This window comes from Zalophus californianus, chromosome 1 (assembly GCF_009762305.2).
Source record: "Zalophus californianus isolate mZalCal1 chromosome 1, mZalCal1.pri.v2, whole genome shotgun sequence".
Classification (NCBI taxonomy): domain Eukaryota; kingdom Metazoa; phylum Chordata; class Mammalia; order Carnivora; family Otariidae; genus Zalophus; species Zalophus californianus.
Window position 1 is genome coordinate 148,605,735 of NC_045595.1, and position 20,616 is coordinate 148,626,350.

General features: G+C 49.8%; 1 protein-coding gene across 9 annotated transcripts in view; it reads left to right on the forward strand.

Moving 5' to 3' along the window:
• The window catches only part of MYLK (myosin light chain kinase), a 173,349-nt gene that overhangs the window by 114,496 nt on the left and 38,237 nt on the right, over nt 1-20,616 (forward strand). For all 9 annotated transcript variants that reach the window (XM_027583955.2, XM_027583953.2, XM_027583954.2 and 6 more), the window contains 4 exons: nt 9,172-9,222; nt 10,225-10,352; nt 12,236-12,389; nt 18,001-18,303. In XM_027583955.2, the coding sequence (XP_027439756.2) occupies nt 9,172-9,222; nt 10,225-10,352; nt 12,236-12,389; nt 18,001-18,303 (636 nt within the window). The remainder of the gene's footprint in view (nt 1-9,171; nt 9,223-10,224; nt 10,353-12,235; nt 12,390-18,000; nt 18,304-20,616) is intronic.

Sequence of the window (20,616 nt, forward strand, 5' to 3'; positions counted from 1 at the left end):
GACATGGCAATGCCAGGTGGTAACAGACTTGGGGATTCCTCCTATCAGTCTGTAGAGCTGATGGTCTTTTAGAAAAGAGATTAATGAGCACAGGGCACTTTGATAACTTGAGGGCAGGAACCAGGGCCTGTTCATTTCTGAAATGTCAGTGCCTAGCCTGAGGTAGGGATAAAATAAGCATTTGCTTTTTCAAATAGATTCATGAGTTCCCAGGCTTTGAGGGTCCCTGCCTCTATTGCACTTCTGGGATTTGGGGATGATGCAGACAGAACACCCCTTTGTACTCTGTGCCTGGCAGTGGCCTGACATTTGCCACTTTGGCATCAGTGACCGCAGTGGGCCATCCCAGATTATGCTTTTTAGATACCTTTGCTTTGGCCTCCTGTATGTGTCTCTCTCCAAAACCAAAGTCACGTCAACTTGAAAGCATCTTTGGATGTCCAAGGTAGTGCCCAGTTTTCCTGAAAGATTCCCCCAGGATCACATCTTTCTTTTAAATATTCTCTTGAAGTCATGGGGAATGTTAAGTCACGACGGGATTCAAAGAGCTAGAAGGAAATGCTAGACACGTTGACATTTGGCATCAAGATTTGCTTGACACTGGGATCCTGGAAGAAAAACTCTGGGGTATTTCCACAAATGCCTTTGAAAACTGGTACCAACTCCCAGTGTCTCTCTACCCAAGTATTGCTCCATGAGGAGGGATAGTGCCTAACATCACCCCCCACCCTGCCATGCATGGGACCTTGTGACTTCCCCCCCCTCCTTCCCCAGTCTTCCCCTGTCTCCCATGATCCTGTGAAATGGGTGGATGAGTCCTCCCCAGGGAGGACGCTGGTGCTGCCTTCCTGGCCATGCTGGGTGCCTCTTGCACAACTATCCTGGCCTCCTGTGTCCTGGGGGCTGGGGGGTGAGTGTTTGCAATGACAAGAAGAGCAGTGTTCCTCTGGAATCTTCTTGTATGACAGCCTTTCCTATGAAGGGATGTTAATTCTGGGGAAATGACCGATAATCCTCCACAGGTCTGTCTAGAAGGACATCCTGGAAGGGGCCCCGTGTGTGCCAGCAGTGGGGAAGTGTTGGGGGTTGTCCCAGAGCCCTGCGTCTGCCCAAGCGCAGGGCAGTGGGATTTGGCCTTCCCTCCTCGGGTCCCCACAGCCACCCTCCTTCCCCGACACAGCCCTGTGTGTGAGTGCGCCCTCCATACCTCACCCAGCCTGAGTCACCTTCAGGAGCCTGCAGTAGAAAGTTAATGCTGATTTTGGGAATTGCAAAGGGTTTGATGTCTATTTTTAGTTAACTACCGAAAAAGGGAAATGTCCCCAGAGAAGCAGACATCCAGGGACCTCCGTGTACCCGAAGCTGTTGGTGCTACCTCCCTAATTTTCCTTTGCTTTCCATTGTCTCAGACCCTTTTGACGCTGAGGGACCCACCTTCAGGCTCTGTAAATATCTCCCAAGCGCTTGCTCAGGTCTTCTGCCCTGCTGATTCATGGGAGAGGCCCTCCTGTGCCTTCAGACTGAGCAGTCTGGAAACTTCTGTGGACCCTGACCTCCTCCCCCATGCCGGGACAGAAGGAAGGCTCACCAGGCCAGGAGTCGGTCAGGGCTTGGGCAGGCCGGGGCAGAAGCAATCCGTGGGCTGCTCAGACAGGAGGCCGGCCTCCCCAGCCCTGCCCCCGGTTTCCCAGCAGGCTTCCAAGTTCAGGCTTTGATTCATGATGTTTTCACTGGGCTGCTTCACCTCTTCCAGTCTCAATCTCCTCTTTAGAGTAGAAGGCCCAGCACCCAACAACAGCTTTGATCTAGTTGGTGACAGAGCAAGGAGGCAGCTCCTTTTCATGGAAAGTTGCACAGGGACTCAGGCTCCAGGGCTTTATCTCCCAGGATCAGGGTCACAGGGCTGGGGTGGAGTGTTCTGGGGAACTCCCAGGTTAACAGAGATCCTCAGGGGCTCCGCTCATTCCTTTAATAGCTTTCCAAGCATGTGCCAGGTACCATGCTAGGTACTGGGGGTACAAAAGGTGAATAAAATGGGCCCTGTTCCTGTGCCCAGGAAGCTTGCTGTGGTGTATGCGTGTTGGCCGTGGGTTTCTGCAGTTATGATGCCTCCAATGAGTGCTGACATACGACCACCTCGAAGGGCCATGGAGCCCAGCCTGGCAGTAGTGATGTGGGAACTGCAGGCTGCCGGAAGAAGGTACCAGAGTCGGCAAAAGAGCTGAAGGCAAAAGGCTGGTGCTACAGAAACAGGAAGACAATGGGTGTGGGGGATAGAACAGCCCCCTCCAAAGGGTGAGGCAGGGCCCAGCAGCATCAGCATGCCCCAGACGGCCAGGAACTGTATTTCTAGCAAATTTCCCAGGTGCTCATGATGCACACTCAATTTGGAAAAACCACTGACGTCGAGCATCGGGGCCTGGGTGACTGAGTTCCCCAAGAGGGAAGGAAGAGTAAGAAAGAAGATGGATGAGGGCTGGGGACGGATCTCGAAGGCCCTTGTAAGATGAGTTGGACTCGATCCTCAGTGGCAGTGGCTGGCATTGGAGAGGTTTAAACAGTGAACTGATGGCCTCGGAATGATGGCTGTATTAGGGTGGGGACAGGGGCCCAGAGGCCGAAGAGGTGCTACAGTTGGGGCTAGAATAGTGACAGTGGGGATGTGGAAAGTGGCAGACCAAGGAGGTATTTAGTGGGTGGAATTGACCGATGTTAGTAACAGGAGATGGTAGGGAGGGGGCCTTGGGAGGGGCAAGCAGCAGGTTTGGGGAAAAGATCCTGGATCTGCTTTTGGACACTGGGCTTGCAGTATAATGCCAGGGAAGGGGACGGTCAGGTAATGGGACGTATAGGTGGGCTGAGGAGAGAGGCCTGGGCTCCAGCGAAAATGAGGCCAGCAGAGAGAGGAATAAAAGAGGCACTCTTGAGAGCAGCAGTGAGCAAAGTACCCCAGGGGCATCTGAGTTCGGGGAGCAGAGCTAGGCCAGGAGGAGTTGCTGCCTGGGGCTGACCGTCTGGGAGAAAGGACTGAGTTCCTCCTCAGAGGGACGGACCAAGGGGAAGGCAGAGGGAGGATATTAGCTGCTAGCCTGACCATGTGGCCAATAGCTGCCCCAGGATTTGCAAAGATCGTTGGATTTTATTTTCCTTCTAGGATATTCCTTTCTGGCAATGGTTGGTGCAAACGTGTAAGGTGTTGGAGAAGGGAATGAGAGACACAGGGCTGACATTAATAATAAGACAATAGGACAGGTGACTTCAGAGTAGAGGAAACTAGTTAGTAACCCAAGGAGAGCTGAGAGTTTAAGCATCTGGACCAGCAAGAGTGTTACCTCCACTGAGGACTTGCACTGGGAGAAGGAGCGCCGGGAGCAGCATGCACGATGTCATGTAGGTACAGAGCTCAGCTGACACCGTGTGATGTACGAATAGGTGAAGGAATGAACAGAGAAGTCCCCTGGGGATCCATCTGGGGAAGAGGGGTGAGTGGGGTGGGGGGCTGGTATTAGAGCATGCACTCTGTACGATACCTTCTTTACAACGTAGCTTAATGCTTTACAACAAATTTTCCTTCTCCCCTTCACATTTTGTGAGTGAGGGAACTAAAGCTCTGAAAGGCTAAGTGACATGCTTTACGTCACACAGCTCAGGGAGCGACAGGGCAGTAACTAAACCCAAGCCCAGCTCCAGAGCCCGTGCCCACTGCCTTTCTGCAAGGGGACAGAGAAGAATCTCAAGGGCCTGGATTTGGGGATGGAGCAGAGAGTGAACTGGAGTAGAGGCAACAGGGAGAAAGCAGCCACACACACGGCATCAGAGGCTCAGGTCCTGTTTCTACCTTGGCCACATCTGGTTTTTATGAGCCTGACGAATCACCTAGGAATCTATCTCCTTTTTCATGACCTGGAAACAATGTGAGGTGCCCTGCTGGTTGGTGTTTTGTTGGGGAAAGAACCCAATAGGAAAAAGGATGATGAGATCGTGGTTTAGACACCACAGGCACTGAGTCCAGCTCTCTGTGAGAAACCAAGTTTTAGAATCAGGGGATTCTGCTTTCCGACCCATGAAGTATGTTCTTCTAAGCCCTGAACACAATTAATGGATTTCAGCAGATGCTTGTATAAAATGTGTATGGCAAAGGATACAGAACCTCATTAACATTTAAAACTGTCTTTACTAATAGGAACCAAACCAGCTTCAAATGCTAACCAATGCAAACAGCAGAAGATGCTAATGTATAGAACAAACATAAAACTTTGGCCCTCGATCCAGTTAACGGTGACGCAGGAAGATAGAGACCAGTTCAGGCTCTACTTCTAGCCACGTAGGTTTACCGAGGCTGCCAAGAATAGCGTAGAGTGGGACTTTGGGGTCATGTGATTTCATGGTGTGCTGCCGTGGTCCTCCTTGTTCACTCTCGGCCCTCCATTCCACGCCTGTCGCGCTCCTTCCCAGCCTCCAGAGCCCGTCCACAGCTGCGTTCATCCCTACGGCCGCCACAGCAAAATACCACAGACCGGGGCCTTGCACGACCGAAGTGTATTGTCTCACGGTTCTGGGGGCTGAAGTCCAAGTGCAGCGTATGGGCACATTTGGTTGCTTCCGAGGCCTCTCTCCTTGCCTTGCAGATGGGCGCTTTATCACTGTGTCCTCCTGTGACCTTTTCTCTGTGCATGTACCCCGGTGTCCCTGTGTGCCCAAATTTTCTCTTAAGGACACTGGTCCGTTTGGATTAGGACCCCTGCCCCATGGCTTCACCATAACTTAATTACCTCTTTAAAGCCCATATCTCCAAATATGGTCATATTCTGAGGTACTGGGAGGCGGGAGTTTCAACATAAAAATTGTGGGGGGGATGCAGCTCAGCCCGTAACAGCAACCCCACACAGCTCCTCTGAACAGATGGCTTTCGCTGTCCACGGGAAGTCAGGTCCTGCCTGTGGTAGCAGCCCTTCGGCGTCCCTGGAGGGCCTGTCCCTTCCCAGCAGCCCTTGATGAAGAAGGGAGGGGCTTCGGGGCTCAGCCTCTCGTGGCTGTTCCAGAACCCGTCTGATACCTGCTTCTAAGGGCTTTCCCATGCTCTTCCATCTTGGGGCTCTCCCTCTCCAGAGCCCCCGCCTTCTGCTTTCAAACCTGTACTCCTCTCTCACCTGGGAAGAAACCTTGCTTGACATTTCTTCTTCTGTCACCCTGTTTCTCCTTGTCCCTTCAACTCCAGAACTCATGTCAGGTTAGTTGACTCCCTACCTGTTTCCTTAAGAATCTCCTCTGAAGTGACTTCTGACCACACCGTCTCGTGGAACCTGCCCTCTCGCACCTTACCCCGTCACTCAGCGCTGGTCATACCTGACGCCCACTTCCCCGGGGCCCATTCTCCTCCACCCTTGCTTGCAGGAACAGCCCTCCTTCCATCTGCTGAGGTCCACAGCCCTCTCCTTCATCATCCCAGCTCCTCACCGTGGGCATCGCCTGGGATCAGACACCAGCCCCTTCCCATCTTTCACTGCATTCTTTCCCCCAAAGAACTGACCCATCCTCACAGTTTCCATTATGATTGCGTGTTTGATTCTAGAGTCTTCCGCTTCCAATCTCCACCAACCTCCCTCTAGAATTCTGATCCGGGGCTTCTAGCCTACAAGTGGGTTTAATTCTTTCATCTACCACATTCACTTGGACCAAGCCAAATGCCTCCTCTTTCACTCCCGAGTTCTGTTGTTCTGTCACTAGGATTTTCCCCACTTATCCAAGCCAGAAATCTCTAAGGAATCTTTGTACCTCCCTTCAGCCCCTAATTGTTTTAACTTTTCTTCTGTCTCTTATTTGTATTTTCTTTTCTGCTGCCTTTACCAAGGTTGGACCTTGATCACTTCTTTCCCAAAGGATGGCAGTAGCCTCTGAATTGGATAGCCTTGTCCCCAGGAGGTGGGGAGACCTCCAGGAGTCCTCAAGCCCAGCTGGACTGCTGTTTGCATGAGGACTCCCTGTTCACTCTGGACAAAGACCTAACCCTCAGACTTGGGATCCTAGGCCAGCACTGCGAGGACAGCGGTGTTCTGTGTCTGTGCAGTATGGTAGCCACAAGCCACGTGTGGCTATCGAGCACTTGAAACCTGACTACGATGACCGAGGAACTGAATTTTTTATTTTCCTTCATTTAAATTGTCACACTGCCTTCATACCACTGTTCTCTAATCCCAGCCCCACACTCTGGACGGCCTCCACCAAACATCACCGTGATCCTCAACTTAAGCCACTCTCTGTTCCTGAACCGCGGGGCCCTTCTGCCTCCAGTTCAGTTGTTCTGCAGCCTTGAGTTCCGTCCTGTGTCCCACCATCGACCCCTGCCTAGTCACCCCCTCAGCCCACAGGGCAGCCTCTTTCTCCTTCACTTGAACGACCGCATCGTGTTGTCTGGATAAAACTTTCTTTTTCTTTTTTTTTTTTTTTTTAGGTAGGCTCTACACCCAGCGTAGGGCTTGAATTTACCACCCGAGATCAAGAGTCTCATGCTCTAAGGATTATCTCTAAGGATTATCCAGGTGCCCCCTGGATAAAACCTTTTATGTTTTTTATTTTTATTTTTATTTTAAGATTTTATTTATTTACTTGACAGAGAGAGGGAGAGCACAAGCAGGGGGAATGGCAGGCAGAGGCAGAGGGAGAAGCAGGCTCCCCGCTGAGCAGGGAGCCCGATGCAGGCTCAATCCCAGGACCCCGGGATCATGACCTGAGCAAAAGGCAGATAGATGCTTAACTGACTGAGTCACCCAGGCGCCCCTGGATAAAACCTTTTAAAAAAACTTTCTATTTAACTTTTATTTTGAAATAATCTCAGACTTAAAGTTGCAAAAAATAGTACAAATAATTCTTATATACCCTTCACTCCAATTCCTTAAATATCAGCATTTTACCATGTTTGCTTTATCATGTATTTTTTCTCCCTCGCTTTTTCCCTCTCTCCTTCCCTCCCCCTCTCTACACACACATATGCATATATATACGTATTTGTACATATAATTTTTATGGGTAGTTTGAAAGTAAGTTGCATACATGGTATCCTCAACACTCAAATACTTCAGTGTACATTTCCTAAAAATAAGGACAGTCTCGTGAAAACCACAGTTTGGTGATCAAAACATGAAATTAACATTGATACAATACTATCATCTAATTTATTGACCTTATGCAAATTTTGCCAGTTGTCCCATCAATATCCTTTATGACAAAAGGAAACAAACAAACAAAAAAAGCCTTTCCTGTGGGCCACAGGCCTTGCCATTTAGGCCCTTGAGGACAAGCTCTGCTTTCTTACATGTGTGTGGTTTTCCTCTCAGTTCCCGGGTTAGGGGTGTGTGCTGACTGGCATTTGCCTGACACACAGCAGGCCCTCAGTAAGTTTTGGTGAGATGGACAGGGGATTGATAACGTTGAGAAGCTAGGGTACGTTTGGTGGAAGCAGGCCTCACCCTGGGCTGGGCCACATGCCTGGTAGTCGTCAGCTCTGTGATCTCAGAGAGTCCTTGCGTGGCTCTCAGGTGGGTAACCACACTCTCTGTTTTACAGATGCACAGCTGATAATCCACAAAGTCAGCTGACTTGCCTGTGGGCACACAGCAATGTCCAAGCCAGGACACAGGGCTTCTTCTCCATAATCTGCAGAGGTGAAGCTTTGTGGGTGAATAATTGCTAACATTACCACTGCTCATTCCTTCAATAAATAGTTACCAAGTACCTCCTCTGTCCCAGGCACACTGAGTATACAGCAGTGAGCAAAAAAAAAAAAGTCCCTGCCCTCGAAAACCTTTTACTTTAGACATAGGGGAAGGGCAGACAGTAAATAAACAAGTAAATATATAGTTTGTTATATGGTGCTAAGTGCCATGGGGAGGAAAATAAAGTGGGGTAAGGGAGATAAGAAGTGCTGGGGGCAGGGGGTTGCTATTTGATATAGAGTGGTTAGGGAAGATCTCATTGGTTAAGTGACTCCCATTCTTTTGTATTTGTATATATAACTTATATACAGTAAAGTTCACCCTTTCTGGGACACTGTTCTGTGAATCTTGACAACTGCATATAGTCACATAAGTAGTGCCATAATCAAAATATGGTTCCCCCACCTTAAAACATGTCTTTGTGCCCCTTAACGGTCAACCCCTGTCCCCATCCCCCGCTAATCTGCTCTTTGCCCCTATAGTTTTGCCTTTTCCAGAATGAGGCATATAAATAGAATTATACAGTTTGTAGCCTTTTGAGTCTGGCCTCTCTTGGAGAAAGATGAATCACTGAGATTCATCGTATGTTCTGTGTATCAGTAGTTTGTTCCTTTTTCTTGATAAGGAGTATTTCATTGTATGACTATACCATAAGTTCATCCATGCTCCAGTTGGGGGACAATTGGATAAATTCTAGCTTTTGGCAATCACAAATACAGCCCCTGTAACCATTCACATACAGATATTTGTGTGTGCATAGATTCTCATTCCACCTGGATAAATAGGTTTTGATTAAAGACCTGCAAGAAAGATGAAAACAAGCCATGAAAATCACTGAGGGTATTTTTGGTATTCATCATATTGTTATTTAGCCAAATGAATAGGTTTGTGCTGTGAAATTGGTCTGTGTGGGTCATTTTTCTTATTTGAGTTACTTGGAGAAAGTGGAAGGAATGGAGTAGGAATGGAAGAGACCGTCTGGTGGGTTCACTCATTTATTCATTCATTCATCGATCCATTCAGCAAACACTAAAAAAATGAAAGCCACTAGTCCACAGTCTGTGACCCAAAGGAAGCCTGAGACCCTTGGATCCACACCAAAGGCTAACTTTAGATGATTTGTCTGACATAATTTCCTTTCTGAGTTTCCTGAAGTTTGGGTGAGAGAATAGTTACTGAGTGTGGAGTTATCATCGTTGAAATGGACAAAGGAGACTCAGCATTTTTGAGTTTTTATCTCAATGGAGGCTCCAGAAACCCTTACAGAGGGCCCCCCACCCCGAGAACTGATATTCATTCAGTTGTGGGGTTGTCTATGCGGGAGTGCAAGATCTCCTGAAAAACACATTCAAGTGAGGGCTCTACCTGGGGCAGGGGCAGCGGGCAAGGCTCCTAGGATTCGGGAGCTTTGTGAAAAGCCAGATTGACAGAAAATAACCTGTGAATGTCTCTTTTTCAGGTGATGCAACTGTGAAAAAGAAACCCGCCCCCAAGACACCTCCGAAGGCAGGTAATTGGCCACCAGGAGAATTTGGGGGCAAGAGTCATCTGCCATGAGGGGTTTTTCCTTTGCCCAGCAAGACTGAGCACTGGTATAAGGTCCCAGGAGACCACCACTGCCCCTCCCTGATTCAAGCTCTGCATTATTCAGACCAAACTTTCCCCAAGAGCCTCTGTACAGCCTGGCCCCCTCCCCTCTCTCACTACTTGTCTTTTCTCCTGCTTCCCTGTAGCGTCCCTAGCTATAGGGATGTCATATGGCATCACACAGTATGAGTGACTTTCCCACCCCTTCTGTGAAATTCTGCCTAACTCTCTGCCCTCCACGCTGCCATTTAAGGAGGTGATCCACTCTATGCTGTCTTAATGCGCTGTTCTGTATGTCCTTGTCATATAGAGCCTTGTCTGTTTCCCAGTGAAAGACATTTGAGGACATGAACCCTATTGAACCTGTCAGCCAGGGTAACCTGACGGTTCGAAGGCAAGGTGCTGCTTAATTAATAAAGGAGTTAGCAGGGGGCACCTGGGTGGCTCAGTTGGTTAAGCATCTGCCTTCAACTCAGGTCATGATCTCAGGGTCCTGGGATCAAGCTCCCTGGGCTTCTCCTACATCTTCTGCTGTTCCCCTTGCTTGTGCTCTCTGGCTCTCTCTCTCTCTCTCTCTCTCTCTCTCTCTGTCAAATAAATAAATAAAATCACCTAAAAATTAAAGGAGTTAGCAGGTAGATTAAAAATTTAGGGTAAGATGCAAATTCCAGAGCAAGTGACACATGGAAAATTATGCCATGTAAATTGTGTGGGCCATTTTGGAAGAATCCAAATAAGGACATGAACCAACCTAGCAGGCCCATGAGTTTGGACATTCTGGAGCAGTGGCCGCTGTCTTCAGTGTTACTCTGAAGGCTCTAGAAGGCGAGAGAGGAACAGACCAGTGTGGACAGCAGCACTGAGTGAGATCAGTCTGTCCGAGGCTCCTGTCTCATTGCTCACTTTGTCACTTGTCCTCTCCCAGCCATGGCCCCTCAGATCATCCAGTTTCCTGAGGACCAAAAGGTGCGCGCAGGAGAGTCTGTGGAGCTGTTTGGTAAAGTGGCAGGCACCCAGCCCATCACCTGTACTTGGATGAAGTTCCGAAAGCAGGTCAGTGAGGGAGGGGAATGGCCCGAGAATGACCCTCCCAGCCCCTGGGCCGAAGGGGATGAGAAATGCTGTCATGGCGGCAGCATCATTTTGATCAGCCGGGCCTTAGAAATGGGAGGGGAGGGCCCTCCCCCACCTGTCCCCACCCCCCACGTCTGAGTTGTTAATAACCTTTGCTTCTGAATCTACCATGAATACCTGCTTTACAGACCATTTGTGTGACAGAGAACAGTATGAAGGAAAAAAAGGAAACCATGCATGCCCCCCACCTGATTTTGATATTTTAGTCTAGAATTCTACTCAGAGTCAGGAAAATAGAACCAGTGACCTAAAGGACCTCTCAGACCCTGTGAGCCTTCTGTGATTCTGGGCTAGCCCACTGAGCCCTATCTGTGGTAACAACTTCAACTTACCACGTGCTGCAGGGATAAAAGTGAAGCCGGGTATTTGGATAGATAAATTGTACATTAAATAGAACCTGGCTTACTGGCCCAGAAATATACCATTTCTAATAATGATCCTATGAAAGAAATGTCTGAATTTATTTTTTCTTTTTTTTGAAATGTCTGAATTTCTGAACAACCAGCTTAAAGGGACATGGGGAGCCCACCCGTTCTATTGAGCCCATATTGGTAGCGTGTGCCTCTTACATGTGATCGACAAAGGTCCCAGATGGTGGCTGGCACTGAATCAGGAACGTTGCAGAGGATGTGAAGATTTCATCTGAGTTCTCTGCTGTTCTGTTTCTAAACCGTTCAAATTGTCCTAAGGCCCAGAGATGGGAGGCTAGTACCAGGGAGGAATGGAGGACTGGTCTCAAAAGATGAAGCTGAGAAGCCTGCCTTATCGTCCCAAAGATGCTTGCTCTGTGCTCTGTCTGGCCTTGTAGTGTCTGAAGGAAGATGTAATCTCTCCCTTTTCAGAGACATTTGGCCAGGTCCCCTTCGGGGACAAAAGAACTTTCTCTGGTGATGGATATGTTCTGTATCCGTTATCCAATATGGTAGCCACCACCATATGTGGCTACTGAGCACTTGAAGTGTGGCTAGTACAATCAATTAAATTGTAATTAATAAAAATCGTTATAACGGCTTTGTTATATACACCGTAACATTCAGACACCATAAAATTTGACCTTTTAAAGTGTACAATTCAGTGGTTTTCAATATATTCACCAATTGTGTAACCATAACAATGATCTAATTCTGGAACATTTCCATCACCCCAAAAAGAAACCGTGGACCCATTAGCAGCCATTCCTCCCTTTTCCCCAGGCCCTGGCAACCACTAACTTACTTTCTGTCTCTATGGATTTGCCTATTCGGGGCAGTTCATATAAATGGAACCATATAGTATGTATTCTTGTGGTAGTGTAAATCAGTACTTCATCCCTTTTTATGGTCGAATAATATTCTATTGTCTGGATATGCCACAGTTTGTTTATCCATTCATCAGTTGATGGACATTTGGTCTATTTCACTTAGTTAATTATGATTTAAGTAGCCACATGTGGCTAGCGGCTCCAGTATTAGCACAGAAGAGGTCAGAACACACTGGGGTGGCCTTTGTAGGGGGCTCTGCTCAGACGTGTCTGAGATATGGGACCCTCCTCAGCTCTGGTCTGGGGCAGCAAGTGCAGACAGAGCTCATCTGCCAGGCCCTGCTCAGCACCCTCCCTGCTCGCCCCAGATCTGGACCACCTCAGGGAGGCTTGGCTTTGGACGCAGGAGAGGAGGGGCCTTACGGGGAAGCCCAGAGTCCAGACAAGACGGAGCCCCATACCGCTTGTCCAACAGCATTCCCTAAGGGTGGGGAGTGGGGGTCGGAGCCCTCCTCCTTTCCTGGCCCAAGTCTCCAGCGCCTGCCCCACTCTCTGCCCCCAGATCCAGGAGAGCGAGCACATCAAGGTGGAGAACAGCGAGAATGGCAGCAGGCTCACCATCCTGGCCACATGCCAGGAACACTGTGGCTGCTACACTCTGCTGGTGGAGAACAAGCTGGGCAGCAGGCAGGCCCAGGTCAACCTCACTGTCGTGGGTGAGTCTGGGGACGGGGTGGCCTGGGGGTCAGAGCACAGGGAAGGCAGAGGCCCCCAGCAGGATGGGGGGGGCCTCAGGGCTTCATCTCCCTGGGGCCCACTCCTTCGGCACCCTGCCCACCGCCTGGCAAGCTCCTGTGTCCCCTCTCCCTGCCCCCTCTCTCTGGCAGGGCTTCATGCCTCTGGAGAAGCCCAGACCCTGCCGCCCACCCCACAGCGTTTTCCTGTTCCTATGAATCCGCTCCTGGCTTCTCTCTTTCTAGCCTTTGGAAACCCTGAGCTGCACTACTGCAGACCCATCCTTCCGGCACCTTCGCTCCCTGTCCCTGGGGTCCACTCCCTTCCCTCTCCCCCGCTACTCAGTCCCCTTGCCAATCCTCGCCTTCAACTAGTGCTGCCTTCCACTGCCCGGCTCCTGCACCTGGTTCTGGGAGCACCGCGGGCAGAAGATCACGACCCGCAGACTCAGTGCTGGGCTCCGCCGGTGTCCAGCTGGAGGCGTCAGTCGGCTCAGTGGCTTCCCTGAGAAATAGGAGGTGGCAGGCATGAACCTGTACCACTTCATGCCCCGCACCTACAGGTGTCTGCATATCTGTGTCCCCCTCTCTCGTCTTCGCCTCTCTACTTCTCCCGTAAATGTTGCCAGGGCTCTCTCATCCCAGCCAAACACACGGGAGCGTGTACGCCTGCAATACCCTGTCTTGCTCTGGCCGCCCAACCATCTCTTGCCGTCTTCCTGGCCATAGCCCCCTGAAGGTGGCCGGTCTCCACTTGGATTCTGCTTCCTCGCCTCCCTGTGGCCTCCCTCCCATCCCCAGGAGTCTGTTGGGACCACCCTTCTGAGGTCACCGTGATCCACTCCCTTTTCTCACCTCCTGCAGTATGGAGTCGAGTCTCTCTCCAGACTGATTTTCAAGTTCACTTTTTCCTCTCCATCCCAGTCACTGTTTTTCATGCCCTGATGGACTCTCTCCCGAAATGTCAAAATACCTTGCTAACTGGTCCCACACTGTGGGTTGTGCTCAGCTCCTTGAGCCCTGACAGGGCAGGTGCTCAGGACAGCAAAGAAACAGCAGAGGAAGGAGTGGGCAGATGGATAGCGGGCCGTGTCTCTGCGCATCTGTGGGCCGTCAGAGGTTGTGTGTGTGAAGGCCTTTGGCCTGATGGTTACTGATCTGATCGCCTTTCTTTTTCTGCTTTAGATCAGGAGTTTTAAATCTGGGAAGGCCAGTGTGCTTACAGGTCAGGGAACAGGTTTCTCATCTATAAAAAGACAGGAGACAACTTTTTCTCACTCTTTCTCTCTTTGCTGACTCCGGATGTTCATTTCAGTAATTTTCCCCCAGGAGTCAATAACATTTGGGGGCTTGGGGGCTTGACGCTAGTGACCCAGTTTGCCTACACATTTAGACGTGTACCTGAACTATTGATTTGGCCTGACACGCCCCCCCACCCCACCCCCACCCCCGTCAACAAGCATTGGCTTCCAGTTTTCCTTGGTGTTCTCTAATCTGCCCCAGCTTGGGGAACCTGGGGGTCACCTCCTTTGAACTGCTTTTCTGCCACCAGTGCCCCCGCCCCCATTCTGGTTGGCTCCGCGGTGCCACCAGCTCCCCTCCTCCAGCACCACCGCGGGGCTGCAGTTCTGGCCTTTTATGGTTTCGTTTCTCATTCTCCTCGGCCAGTGCTGACAGGGCCATTGGCGTGGCTGCCCGCCAGCTGGCAGGAGCAGCATGTTAAATGCCGTCCTGGGAGGGGAATGGAATGGAGGGGAACGGGCTTTCTGTCTGCCTCCCCCTCATAGAGCTAAGAATAGAATTGCTCAATAAAAGGAGGACTCGCATTGATGGATCCGGCAAAGCCACATTCATTCAGAGCCCATGGATTTAGCATTAGTCCAGAGTAAACCTGGATTAGGCCCAGATTTACCTGCGTGTCTCTAAGGGGCATCTGTGCATGATCTGATCAGGGCTTATTAAGTAGATGTCAAAAACAAATGGGATGAGACAAGAATTGTTTGGGCTTCTCCAGGCAGTTTTCAAGCACTTTGGAAGCATCCGTTGGCAGGCTGGCTAAATAAGGCCGACTTAACACAACTTCTGCCGGTTAGCAGTAAACCTCTCTTCTTGTCTGTCCTTTCAAGTACCAGTTTCTCTTCATCTAGGCTATGACTCCTATTTTTAAAATGGTAATAAAAAGTAGCCTTTCCCTGGGTTAGTTTGAATGAGCAATGTTTAACTATTTTAAAGGCTTACGGTTTAAAAGGCAGCACAGGAGTCTGATGTTCTGAGAGCCTCAGCTGACACCAGCCATTCCCGCTCTGCGGGGCGGGGGGTGGGGGGGCGCGGGGAGGGGCCCCAGAGAGCAGCTAACCCAGATGCATTCCTTCCAGTAACTTGTCCAGCAGGAGAAAAACAGGTCACTTTGCATAGCCTTAAAGGAGAAAAACAAAGTGGAGAGAATCTCCAAATACCCAGTAATCCCCAGCTACTATCTGAGCTTGGAACTCGCAGGATTTTTAAAGGCAGGAGATTTCCCTTTGTGATGCTTGGCATGGGTTTAAGCAAGATGCTTCTTGATCTTATTCTGCCTGATAGCCTGTAAAAAAGCAAGCCCCTGGAACAAGGCTCTGGAGATGTTTTGGAGTCTCCTTTTGGCTCTGCCACTGGCTAGCTGGGTATTCTTAGCAAGCAAAGTGCCTTAGCTTTCAAGGGCCAGGATCATCCAGGCAGATGACCCTGGGGTGGGGGTGGGGCCGTCTCACACCCGCTGCCCTTCTCTAAAAGCTGCCCTGAGCTTAGATAGCAAGCACTGGCTTCCAGTTTTCCTTGGTGTTGAGGCGCAGTGAAGGGAGGTCCAGGTGGGCCACAGATACGACACACAGGCACATGAGACCTCCAGTGAGAGGTGGTGGAGAGGAGATCCTCCATTTTCCCGGAACGGAACAGAAAATCCTGGGGCTGGTGCCCTCAGAGATTTTTTCCTTAGACTCAGCGCCTCCCATTGTGATAGTCAAGTCTCCAGGGAGCCATGGGAGAATTCCAAGGCAGCATGGAGTTTAGGGTTCTAGACACTGAGTCCGCTTTGCCTTCACTGGGCCATGCCCAGGGTCCCCGTCCCAGCCCGAGTGCCTCTGTGTCCTTAGTGTGGAGGGGAGGCTCACAGGCCCCCTGTTCTGAGGATGTTTGTTCTGTTCCAAGGGTTTCCGTCCCTGGCTGGCACAGCCTCTGTGTGAGGCTCTTGTCAGTGGAAGAGTAGACCTACCCTAAGGGCGGGCCTGGGGGTGGGCACTTCCAAGCCCCTAGACTTAGACTTGAACCTTGTCTGAACTCCTCAATTTGGAATCAAATTCCTTGAAAGCACTGAAGCTTCGCTAGGAATTATAAAGTCCCCCTCCCCAAATTTTGCATCTTCTCTTGTGCTGCAGGGGGTGACATGTATCATACGTCAGTCTCTCTGACCCTTTCAGCCAAGAGACATCTGGGACAGGGTAGGGTACAAATAGCACCTCTTTTGCAATACCCATTTCTCAACGTTAGCTTCACCGACACAGAAGAGAGAAAAATCAGTCTGTGGAGTGTATGTGCGTTTGTCTTATAAACCTACATGACTCTAAACGTGTCCAACGAGACACTTCCCAGGCAGTTTTCCTGGGGGGAGCAGTGAGTCTGTCTTCCATCCCTCTTTGGGCTTTTTTAACTTCCTTAGCCGGGTCTTGAGAGGACTTGAAGCACTTGCCTCCACGAGAGTTGAGAGTAATAAACATCTTAGCCAACACCAGAAATATTTCTAAAAAGACCAATACATCTTTCAGAACAAATAGTTTTTCTAAGAGAACACTTTAAACAACCAGCGAAAGTGGTTCCATCCCAGGAAGCCTCCAGAGTGACTGCCAATGGTGAAAAGTAGCTCTGTCACAATCCCAGAAACACTCCACGCGAGGCCCAGGCTGGGCTTGCGTGGGGACGGGCGGGCGGTCTCCGGACAAGCGTCCGGACAGGCGTCCTCAGCCGGGAGGGAGAAGCCACGGGGCCTGGGGGAGGGGTGAGAACAAATACGTGTGTGTGCACGTGTGTGAGTGTGGGTACACACGTACACAAGCCAACAGAATGTTTTATTCCTCCCCTGTTTGCACAAAGTCATCTGCAAGAATTCTCTTTGGCTTTCTGGCCTTGCCGAAGGGAGGGAGAGTGGGAGTCAAGTACTTTACCTGGGTTTGCTTCCTTGGGTGCTTACAAAACCCCTACAAGGTAGATGCATTTTAGCACCATTGTCCCAATAAAAAAGATGAACTAGAAGTTTGGAAATCTTGGAAGTTAAGGAATTCGCTCGAGGTCACATAGCTTATAAAATGACATAGTATGAAAAGCATGGTTTTAATTGCTAGTTTGGGGAACTCTACACCTCAGACTGCCTTGGGGGGAGTGCGAGTTGGAGGTTACTGAATACTGGCATCTGTGGCTAAATCAACCACCTCTAAAAACAAAATCTGAAAAACAGGAGAATTTGTTCAGAGGAGAGACCAACAAAATCAGCAAAACCCGATCGCCCCACTAAGGTCTAGGCTAGTGTGAGTTGCCTGGAAGCTGGCAGCGTTACTGGTCTGACGAGGAAGGCAGCCAGCCAAAGGGGCTGCTTCTCACTTGTGTCCTCAGCTCATTTTCCAGCCCTTAGTCAGGGATGGTTGTGATTTGCTGCTGCGGTTTGCTTTTGAAATTCTTTCTCATTTTATCCTGGTCCTATGGGGATAAAAGAGGTAGGGTAGAAGTAATGTTTTACATATTATAAAGTGAGAAATAAACTCCTACAATAATGATAGTAATGCGATCGGGTTTTGCTGATTTTGTCGGTCGCTCCTCTGAACAAAATTCTCCTGTTTTACAGATTTTGTTTTTAAAGGTGGTTGATTTAGCCACAGATACCAGTATTCAGCACACCAGCCACTTTTCTAGGAACTTCTCACAACAGCCTTGTGATCCAATTGCTAGGGTTAGCCACATTGCTTACAGACAAGGAAACTGAGGCACAGAGAGGTTAACAAGAAGTGAAGGGAGACAGACCCGTGTTCAAACCCAGACCTGTCTGACTTCAGAGCTCACTGTGCTATTCCGCCTCTCCGCGGGGCAGGCGTTCCGCAAGTCCCGGAGAAAGTGGAGACTGACCCTCGTTATGTCACAGGCCACTGGCCTAGGGCCTGACAGACACCCACGCACACAGTAAATTCTCTCTCAAAACATATTTTTGATGGGAAGCAGTCCACGCCTTCTGGGCAGCTTCCTAGATCTGTTTACTCAGAGAAATATGTTTAGGACTGAGACAAAGTACAGGAAATCATGTCTTGTAGGCTGGAAAACTAGCCAAAAAAAGAGGGGTTTTTTTTTTTGTTTTGTTTTGTTTTGTTTTGTTTTTTGAGCAGATAGGTATTTGTGGGGCTTTCCGCCTAGGTGTATTTGAGCACAGGTGTGACTGTGTAGGTGAGGAGAGGAGAGCCAGGACCAGGGCTGTCCGCTCGGGTTCTCTGGGCTTCTCCTCCAAGACAATGCTAATCTAGAAAGGTTCTTTCCCTGCAATTCTGAAGACGTGGGTGATGTTGTGCTTCTCTGTCCCCAGACAAGCCAGACCCCCCAGCCGGCACGCCTTGTGCCTCTGACATCCGGAGCTCCTCGTTGACCCTGTCCTGGTATGGCTCCTCATATGATGGGGGCAGTGCCGTGCAGTCCTACAGCGTCGAGATCTGGGACTCGGTGGACAAAACGTGGAAGGAACTAGCCACATGCCGCAGCACCTCTTTTAACGTCCAGGACCTGCTGCCTGACCGAGAGTATAAATTCCGTGTGCGTGCCATCAACGTGTATGGAACCAGTGAGCCGAGCCAGGAGTCTGAACTCACAGCAGTGGGAGAAAAACCAGAGGGTAGGCTGCCTTCACTTTATTGCTGGCTTGAAATACGTGTGCATGGCTTACCTTGTGTATGTAGAAACCTGTACTGAGAGGGGTACCGAGGACTGAGAAGACGTCGATGATGGCTGGCGGCAGCTTTGGGGATCTTGATTTCCAGGGTGGTGATGCTGATCTATCCTTTAAAAGAAGTACCTATGACCCTTCCAAAGACGTTGGACCAGCAATTTTGGTACACTGCCACCAGGGGGCGATGGCGTGTTAATCAGGAGCGCAGTCCTGGCAGGCAGGAGCTCAGAGGGACTTCAGTTCCAACTTCCCCCTGCACCCACCTCCCTCCTTCTGTTGCACTCCTATCGCACTGCCTACTCGGTGTCAAGTTCTTGGGACACAAAGACAGATTAGACAATTGGCTTAAAATTTAACTAGGAGGACAGCCAAGTAGATAGTAACTATAATGAGATGGGATACATGCGATTATAGTGGTGTAAACAAAGAGAGGAGGAGACACAGCAGAAAGCATTAAGTTTTCCATGAAGGTGGAGGAAGGCTTCCTAGAGGAGGTGACAACTTATGCGGAGTCTTGGGAAAAGGGGTGGGCTTCCAAGAGGCAGGGAAGATAAGGAGAGGCATTCCCCACGGAGGAAGCAGCATGAGCGAAGGTGCAAAGTGATGGAAAAGCATGGCATTTTGAGAAGCTTGTGTGTGGCGAGGGCATATGCTGTGTGAGACAGAATAGGAGGAAGCAACCCCGAAGGGCAGTTTAGGTAGCATTGTGAAGTTCATCAAAGATTTCTGGGCAGGGGATTGTTATGATCACATCTGTCTTTTTAGAAAGAGAATTAGAGGAAGAATAGAGCTTTGCTAACCAAAGTGGGGTCTGGACCAGCAGTCTTGGGATCCCAGCACTTTCTGGAAATGCAGACTCTCAGCCCCTCCACACCCCTGGTCCTTTCTGAACCCTCACTTCAAGCTGGTCTACCCCCATGAATTCAGCAGTGTGACAGTTCGGGAAGCACCCAAGCGGAGCGGGGATGGCACTGGGGTCTGCGAGATACCAGTGGGGCCTCTGTGCTGTAGTCCGGGCCGGGGATGGTCAGGGCATGAATGAAGGCCTTGGCAGATAGAACTGACCATTCTCAGTGACTTTTTGGGTAGAGTTCAAGGAAAAATGAGAAGAGTTGAGGATGACTCCCAGCTCCTGGCTTGAGTAACTGAACACAAATTTTCTGTTTTGTTTTTTTTTTTTAAATCCACTGCTTTTTTTTTAAGATTTTTTTAAAATTTATTTATTTGAGAAAGAGAGAGCACACGTGTGAGAGAACATGAGCGGGGGTGGGGGAGGGAATAGAGAGACAGAGAAATAGACGCCCCGCTGAGCAGGAATCCCGATGCAGGGCTGGATCCCAGGACCCTGGGATCATGACCTGAGCTGAAGGTAGACGCTTAACTGACTGAGTCACCCGGGAGCCCCTGACACAAATTTAAGAGCCATTTATTTTTCCAGTTCTTGGTGGCTAATATGTATCAGGCACTTGCTATGGGCTGACAGTGTGGTAAGCACTTTACCTGCATCATTTCATGCATCTAACTCAGTGAAGGAGCTGCCGTTATTACCCCCATTTTACAGATAGGAGAAATGAGGTTTACAGGGGTGAAGCTACTTGCCCAAGATCACAGAGCATGTAATGTAAATGGCGAGCTGTCTGACCTGAAGCCTATACTCCTTTGGGAGCAGTCAGGCTGCATCCCAGGGACTGGCGGTTAGGTAGCAGGGAGTCCCAGAGAAGACGCAAGTTCTGGTTTCAGTCCTGGGTAATTGAGGTGACTGAAGGCGATCCAAGCGTCTTCAGACTACTGACCGGTTGATCTAGAGCTCAGGACAGGGTTTAGGTTAGAGCTACAGAGCTGGGAATCTTCGCTGTTGAGCTGGTAATTGAAGCCATGGGCATCAGTGAGGTCACCAAGTGGGTGGTGGGAAAGTCAGCGCAGATATCCAGAGACGGAAGGAAGAATGAGGGGGAGAGCACCAAGAGAAGCTGGAGCCGTGTGGAAGAAACACAGGAGTGAGGTGCAGAGGGGGGCTCAGGGAATAGCAGCTAGCTCTAAATACAGAAAGAGATGAGACTCAGGGCTAAAGCCCTTTGAGGCGCAGCCATCTTTGAGAGCAAGTGTTTCCGCAGGGTGGAAGATGGTTGCCCTAGGGGTAAGGAATAAGGGGGAGGAAGAAAGGCCAAGAGTGTGGAATACTTTTTCAGGAAGTTTGATGTGAAGGGAAGCAAAAGGGTGCCATGAATTCAAGGTGGAGAAGAGATTGGGGGCAGGGAG